The sequence below is a fragment of the Dendrobates tinctorius genome, unplaced genomic scaffold (genome assembly GCF_039654945.1).
Source record: "Dendrobates tinctorius isolate UK_male_01 unplaced genomic scaffold, ASM3965494v1 ptg000083l, whole genome shotgun sequence".
Classification (NCBI taxonomy): domain Eukaryota; kingdom Metazoa; phylum Chordata; class Amphibia; order Anura; family Dendrobatidae; genus Dendrobates; species Dendrobates tinctorius.
The window spans coordinates 29,321,151-29,329,731 of record NW_027361751.1 but is presented as its reverse complement, the minus strand read 5'-3'; the positions used below and the strand labels follow the sequence as shown (position 1 = coordinate 29,329,731).

The window sequence follows — 8,581 nt, the reverse complement described above, 5'->3', positions numbered from 1 at the left end:
CCCATAGACTTGCATTTGGAAGAATGTCTCAAGTGGGGTACCACAGAGTTCTGTCCTGGGCCCTGTATTGTTCAACATCGTTATCAATAATTTAGATGAAGGAATTGAGAGTATACTGAATAAATTTGCTGATGACACAAAGCTAGGAGGGATAGCTAAAACTAGAGAAGAGAGAGGATTCAAACAGATATAAATAAACTGGAGCAGTGGGCAGCAACTAACAGAATGGTTTTTAACAGGGAAAAATGCAAAGTACTACATCTGGGCAATAAAAATGAAAAAAGCATATACAGAATGGGAGGAATAGGGCTAAGCAACAGCACTTGGGTATACTAATACAGTTGTGGCCAAAAGTATTGACACCCCTGCAATTCTGTTAGATAATACTCAGTTTCTTCCTGAAAATGATTGCAAACACAAATTCTTTGGTATTATTATCTTCATTTAATTTGTCTTAAATATAAAAACACAAAAGAGAATGAAGCAAAAAGCAAAACATTGATCATTTCACACAAAACTCCAAAAATGGGCCAGACAAAAGTATTGGCACCCTCAGCCTAATACTTGGTTGCACAACCTTTAGCCAAAATAACTGCGACCAACCGCTTCCGGTAACCATCAATGAATTTCTTACAATGCTCTTCTGGAATTTTAGACCATTCTTCTTTGGCAAACTGCTCCAGGTCCCTGATATTTGAAGGGTGCCTTCTCCAAACTGCCATTTTTAGATCTCTCCACAGGTGTTCTATGGGATTCAGGTCTGGACTCATTGCTGGCCACCTTAGAAGTCTCCAGTGCTTTCTCTCAAACCATTTTCTAGTGCTTTTTGAAGTGTGTTTTGGGTAATTGTCCTGCTGGAAGACCCATGACCTCTGAGGGAGACCCAGCTTTCTCACACTGGGCCCTACATTATGCTGCAAAATTTGTTGGTAGTCTTCAGACTTCATTATGCCATGCACACGGTCAAGCAGTCCAGTGCCAGAGGCAGCAAAGCAACACCAAAACATCAGGGAACCTCCGCCATGTTTGACTGTAGGGACCGTGTTCTTTTCTTTGAATGCCTCTTTTTTTCTCCTGTAAACTCTATGTTCATGCCTTTGCCTTTGCCCAAAAAGCTCTACTTTTGTCTCATCTGACCAGAGAACATTCTTCCAAAATGTTTTAGGCTTTTTCAGGTAAGTTTTGGCAAACTCCAGCTTGGCTTTTTTATGTCTCGGGGTAAGAAGTGGGGACTTCCTGGGTCTCCTACCATACAGTCCCTTTTCATTCAGACGCCGACGGATAGTACAGGTTGACACTGTTGTACCCTCGGACTGCAGGGCAGCTTGAACTTGTTTGGATGTTAGTCGAGGTTCTTTATCCAACATCCGCACAATCTTGCGTTGAAATCTCTTGTCAATTTTTTTTTTCCGTCCACATCTAGGGAGGTTAGCCACAGTGCCATGGGCTTTAAACTTCTTGATGACACTGCGCACGGTAGACACAGGAACATTCAGGTCTTTGGAGATGGACTTGTAGCCTTGAGATTGCTCATGCTTCCTCACAATTTGGTTTCTCAAGTCCTCAGACAGTTCTTTGGTCTTCTTTCTTTTCTCCATGCTCAATGTGGTACACACAAGGACCCAGGACAGAGGTTGAGTCAACTTTAATCCATGTCAACTGGCTGCAAGTGTGATTTAGTTATTGCCAACACCTGTTAGGTGCCACAGGTAAGTTACAGGTGCTGTTAATTACACAGATTAGAGAAGCATCACATGATTTTTCGAACAGTGCCAATACCTTTGTCCACCCTCTTTTTTTATGTTTGGTGTGGAATTATATCCAATTTGGCTTTAGGACAATTTTTTTTTGTGTTTTTTCATTTAAGACAAATTAAATGAAGATAATAATACCAAAGAATTTGTGTTCGCAATCATTTTCAGGAAGAAACTGAGTATTAACTGACAGAATTGCAGGGGTGTCAATACTTTTGGCCACAACTGTAGATCATAATCTGAACATGAGTCAATAGTGTGATGCAGCAGCAAAAATGGCAAATGCAATTCTGGGATGTATTAACAGAAGCATACAGTCTAGATCACGTGAAGTCATTATTTCCCTCTACTCCTCTTTGGTCAGACCTCATCTGGAATACTGTGTCCAGTTTTGGGCGCCACAGTTTAAAAAAGGCATCAACAAACTGGAGCAAGTTCAGAATAGAGCGACCAGAATGGTGACCGGTCTGCAAACCCTGTCTTATGAGGAACGGTTACAGGATTTGGGAATGTTTAGCTTGCAAAAAAGAAGACTGAGAGGAGGCTTAATAGCTGTCTACAAATATATCAAGGGCTGTCATATTGTAGAAGGATCATCTTTATTCTCATTTGCACAAGGAAAGACTAGAAGCAATGGGATGAAACTGAATGGGAGGATAGATTAGATATTAGAAAAAACTTTTTGACAGGGTGATCAATGAGTTGACCAGGCCGGCCCGAGAGGTGGTGAGTTCTTCTTCCATGGAAGTCTTCAAACAGAGGCTGGACAGACATCTGTCTGGGATGACTTAGTGAATCCTGCTTTGAGCAGGGGGTTGGACCAGATGACCCAGGAGGTCCCTTTCAACTCTACCATTCTATGATTCTATGATATCAGCTCACAGCTGTCTTCTTTACCTTGGCTGGTTATCAAAAATAGGGGGAACCACATTTTGTTTTTTGTTTTTCATTACGGTAATTTATTAGGTAAATACATGTACAGTAAACTACATACTCACTGCACTGATTATCTCATGGATATCTATCTCATATCTATCTATCTACAGTTGAAACTAGAAGTAAGAAAAAGGCCTTAACACATTCTCTCTTTCTCTCATTATTCTGGCATTTGGCAAATATTAATAATTATGGTATTCCTAATTGACCTAAAACGGGAAAAGTTTATTCTGATTTCATGTCAGATACTGAGAAAAACATGTATATGTGTCTTTTTATATAGTGTGTAGACTTCTAGTTTCAACTGTGCCTATCTATAATCCATCATCTATCTATCAATCATCTATCTCATATCTATCTATTTATTTGTCCATCTAATCTAACATACCAAAGAAAGACAAAAACGCATACAAAAATGCAAGGAAAAACGCAAGTGAGCTGAGGTACGGCTTTCTGCAGTGGGAAAGCCTGAGCAAACACTCATGCACAGAAAATTGACCTGTTTCTACATAGAGCTTAGAAGGATTCTGCTAGTCGTTTTTAATCATGTGATGTCATTGACCTAATGGAAAAGAGAAAAATTACCTGGGTAGAAAGGCAAAATGAGCAATGGTAAGCACACAGTGCTGTATAATATGATGACTGCAATATATTAAGGGGATAAAAACTGTGAAAGGAGGAGGCGGGCTTCTTTAATATTCTTTTTATTTTACTATTTTGTAAGTAAGTTAAGATTCAAGTCTGAATCTCCCTTTTATATAACTTTCCTTTTTTTTCCCCAAGCTTTTAGATTTTCTTGACCAGCATCCATTTGCGTTCATTCCCTTGATCCAGAGAGCGCTGGAGTTTGCAGTCAGCTATGTTTTTACGCAGACCGGGGATGGGATTGTGTTTGAGCGTTTCATAGTTCAGTGCATGAGTCTCATCAAGATGATTGTGAAGAATGATTCTTTTAAGCCATCCAAAAACTTTGAAGGTACTGCCTTTATTTTCTTCAGGACAACAAATGAAGTCAGTGGTTTGTCTTCCCATTGTCTTTATTTACTGTTATTTCTATATCCCATATACTACACTTTTATTTTATGTTTTTTTTCTAAAAGGTGACTTACATATGCTTAAATACTATAAAAAAAATGCAAAAAAACCTAAGCACTGTTGCAAATAGTGTTGATTCCATCCTCCCGTTTTGCATGTACAGCTCACACGACGTTCTCTTTGTCTGTATGTTGTGTGTGGTCTTGTCTTGCGGTCAGTCCCATGTTGCTCTCGTTATTGCCTTCTTAGGTTGGTAAAAGGAAGGCGTGCAGAATGTGGAGATAAACTTGACTCTTAGGTCAGGCTACACAAACACTGCTTGTTGTCTGTAACCATAAAGAAACACTCACCTTCACAAATTGGTAGATTCCTGCGAAATATCACTCGGTTTACTGGGTGCAGCCATTGTGATCACAATCACAGTTGTCTCTGCTGCAGGTCTAGCAGATCTTAGAGCCACCCACACCACTGATTGGCAGCTTTCTATGTGCACTGTATACTGACAGCTAATTAGTGGTGGGGGCGGGGTTGGACTAACCGGCACATGATACCTAGTCCTGTAGTGATAATCTTCTGATGATAAAACACTGATTGTGTTGAAACAAAAACACAGTAATAAGTGACACATCACTGCAATCAGGATCGTGGCCCGTACATCTTGGTGCGCTCAGATTACATATCAAAAACCTGCTGACAGCTTGCCTTAAGATTAATAGGCACCTCGGGCCCACAAGTCTGACATTTAAGACAAGGTCTTTGGTTGCAGATTCTATGAGGGATTTATTTATCTATTTGCACCATCTAACTAGTGTCAAAAGGTCACAAATGTGGCGTACTCCTGTTCTCAGAAAAGAGTATTTTACTCTGTCGCCTAATTGGGGGAAACAGAACCTTGGGTGTTATGCTGCTGTCCACTAGGAGGCGACACTATGCATAATCTGAAAAAGATTAACTTTGGCTCCTCCTCTGCAGTATACACCCCTGGACGGCGTCAGCCTTCTCCAGTTTTTTGCTTAGTGTCGCAAGGAGGCACACCTTTTTTCTTCCGTTTTTTTCCTTTTTTTCACGGAAATACAGATGAAGAAAAGTGGGTCTCCAGCGAGACTCCCGGCATGGCTCCCTCCTCGATCCCCTATTAGGGGTACCCGGTTGAGGTTGAGGTGAGGATGAAGACCCCCTGACGGTGACAGACGCACCCTCCCTAATCCCCCGCAGGGGGTATTAGGTTGAGACGCCTCAGGTAGGGTCGGAGATCAGGCGGCATTTCGCAGCTTCCAGGGACCCCAGGCTGGCTGAGGGATCCTGTTGGGGCCGGGGGAGGGTGCGGACTGGATGGCACAGCAGAGACAGGGTTTTTCTGCGTCCCTGTCTCTGCAACAGCAGCGGCTCCATAGCGCTTCAGGGGCACCCCATACAAAAACCGCTACCCCTGCTACCCCCACCGCTATCCAGTCGACCATTCTGGGGGGGTCTGGTACAAATCCGCCCCCCCCCCCCCCCGGACTACCGCGCCGCTCTGGAGCCCTCCTGGGCATCAGGCTTCTAATTTAGGCCGCGGCTTCGGCCTAGCCGAAGCCGCCGCCTTTTCCCCGCCCCGCGGCCCGCCCCCCGGATGACAAAAATGACACGCTGGAGTGTCATAGAAGGGGCGGATTGAGGCAGAAAGGGCGCGTTTTTACACAGCCCAGCGCGCCCTTTTCAGCTCTCCGCCCCCTCCTCCCTCTCCTAAGAGCCCCGGTGGCCATTTTTTCTGGATGAGATCCAGGAGAGGAGCATCACAGCGGTCTCCGGGGGGCACAGAACTTGGATCTGTCGGCGCTGGACCTAGGGGCACACCGGTGGGGTAAGCTCACAGCTGGGTTCTCATTACTCAGCTGTGAATCTATACTTCCTATAAGGCTTTCTGTGGGTTCCCTCTGCGTAGCCACCCCTGTACGATCCCTTATAGCCAGCCTCTGTGCACTATGCCGGGCTCAAGGAAGAGAACCAGGCAGGAATGTTTCTATGCATTCTGCACAGCCTGCAAAGCCACGCTCCCTAGTGGCAGCACGTATCCGCACTGCCGGGACTGCATCCAGAACTCTGGGTCAGAACCCCAGGGAGTCCCTACTGACGCTTCAGTGTCACAGGCCACGCCGGAATGGGCAACTCAGATGTCTCAGTCTATGTCACAGTCCATAGACAACCTAACTGCTACATTACTGCAAGCTCTGCAGAGTCGGGCCCCGGCTATGGACGGTACACAGCAAACGGACAGCTTGTCTCAGGAACATGCTGCTTCCGACTCTCACAGTCGTAAGCGGACCCACAGGTCTCGATCACCTAAGTCGCACTATAGCACAAGGTCGTCCCCCTCTAGGGAGAGACAGCGTCATTCCAGGTCTCCTGGGCAGTCCCCTGCCACAGACAGACAGTGCAATTCACCACAGGGATCCCCCATCACAGAAGACCCCCGCCCCAGGTCGCCCTCCAGGGATCACCTTAGCGAGGCACAGGATTCGGAGGGCATCTGTGACTCCGACTCAGATAATGAAACGGTCAGGTCCGTGGTACCTTCTCCCCCTAGCAATACAGCGCTAGTTGAGGACATAATTTCTGCCATTCATCGGGTGCTAAAAATTCCAGAGTCGCCCCCGGAAGTCCCAGAACATAGGATTTGCTTCGAAAGTGTTCAAAAACCACCTAAGGTCTTCCCTAATCACGATGAGTTTGAGAAAATACTTACCAAACAGTTTGCGCAGCCTGACAAAAAATTCGCTAATCGCAAATATTTGGAAGCGAAGTACCCCTTCCCACAGAAAGACACCAAACAATGGACAGATCCACCTGAAGTGGACCCTCCGGTTTCTAGGCTAGCAGCGCAGACTTTACTCTCTCTGCCGGATAGCTCAACCCTCAGGGACGCAGCAGACCGGCAAGTAGAACGCATGGCTCGTTCTATTTTCGAAGTGGCAGGCGCCTCTCTGGGCCCTGCATTTGCTTCAGTTTGGGCATCCAAGGCCATCCTGGCTTGGGCCAAAAAACTACAGGAGGGTCTTCAGGCTTCAAATCCTGAACTCTCGGACCAAGCGGTCCAGATGGCAGTGGTAGCAGACTACATGATTCATGCAGCCCTGGATTCCGCCAGAGGTGTAGCGGGAATAGCATCAAACGCCATCACGATCCGACGCATCCTCTGGCTGCGAGAATGGAAAGCGGATGCGGCCTCAAAGAAGTCCCTCACGCGACTTCCGTATTTTACTGGAAGACTTTTCGGCGAAAAGTTGGACACCATGATAGCCAATGCCACTGGGGGTAAGAGTACCTCTCTCCCTCAACTAAAACCGAAATGCACGTTTAAACGAAGAAACCAGACGCGATTCCGATCCTTTCGGAATTCCTCAGGCTGGTCCGTTTCGCGCCCAGTGCAAAACCGCAACCGTTCTCCACAACCCACGGACTCAGCAGCGACCGGACAGGGCTTGGCAGTCGAAAGCAGGCCAAGCGAAACCCAAGGGAGGAAAACCTCAGAACTTCACTTCATCATGACTCGAGACCTCCGGAAGACACCCCACCAGTAGGCGGCCGACTTTTACTCTTTCAGCAAGTCTGGCTGCCTATTACAGAAGACAGGTGGGTCAGGGAAATAGTGTCTTCCGGATACAAGATAGAGTTCACTTCCGTTCCACCGAACCGGTTCTTCCTTTCTGTTCCTCCAACACCACCAGAAAAGGCTCGTGTTTTCCACCAAGCGGTTTCCTCTCTCCTTCAATCAGGAGTTGTGGTGCCGGTTCCCGCGAACGAGAGATTCCGAGGATTCTACTCAAATTTGTTTGTAGTCCCCAAGAAAGGAGGCGGCGTCCGACCCATACTGGACTTAAAACAGCTCAACAATTACGTACGGGTCCGTCATTTCCGCATGGAGTCCCTCCGGTCCATCATTGCATCCATGGAGCAGGGAGAATACCTCGCCTCCATAGACATACAGGATGCGTATCTCCACATACCAATTGCTCCCACCCACCAAAGGTTTCTCAGGTTCGCGGTCAACCAAAACCACTACCAGTTTGTCGCCCTTCCGTTCGGACTCGCCACGGCTCCAAGAACGTTCACCAAAGTCATGGCGGCCGCCATGGACGTCCTGCACTCAAGAGGCATCCTAGTCGTCCCGTACCTGGACGACCTCCTCGTCAAGTCTCCCACTTTCAAAGACTGCGAGGTCAGTGTCTCAATCACTCTAGACACTCTGAGTCGCCTGGGATGGCTAGTCAACCTACAGAAATCGTCGACCATCCCAACTCGGACTCTAACATTCCTGGGAATGGTATTCGACACCGCCAGGGGCCTGGTGCTCCTTCCCAAGGACAAGACACTGGCCATCCGTCTGGGAGTTCGCACACTCCTTCGCAGTCCTCCTCGATCTCTCCGGTTTGCCATGAGAGTCCTCGGCCGGATGGCAGCAGCAATAGAGGCAGTGCCATTTGCCCAGTTTCACCTCAGGGTCCTTCAACTAGCCATGCTCAGATCTTGGGACAGGAACCCCTTCTCCCTCGACAGGGAGTTCAGGTTGACGTCATCAACCAGGAGGTCCCTGCATTGGTGGCTCAAACCAACCTCGCTTACACGAGGGAAGCCATTCCTCTCAGGACAATGGAAGATCCTGACTACCGATGCAAGCCTGACAGGCTGGGGGGCGGTGCACCTACATCACAGGGCACAGGGCAAGTGGTCACCGAGGGAAGTGACATTGCCCATCAATGTTCTGGAAATCAGGGCCATTCTCTTGGCACTGAGAGCCTTTCATCACTTGCTTGCAGCCTCGCACATACGGATACAGTCGGACAATGCCACGGCTGTGGCATACGTGAACCACCAAG

The 8,581-nt window shown here is 47.1% G+C and overlaps 1 protein-coding gene across 6 annotated transcripts in view; it reads left to right on the top strand.

Annotated features, from left to right (window-relative positions):
* IPO11 (importin 11) overlaps positions 1-8,581 on the top strand; it is a 555,951-nt gene that overhangs the window by 143,839 nt on the left and 403,531 nt on the right. For all 6 annotated transcript variants that reach the window (XM_073584259.1, XM_073584261.1, XM_073584258.1 and 3 more), the window contains exon 10: positions 3,474-3,666. In XM_073584259.1, coding sequence (XP_073440360.1) covers positions 3,474-3,666 — 193 coding nt within the window. The remainder of the gene's footprint in view (positions 1-3,473; positions 3,667-8,581) is intronic.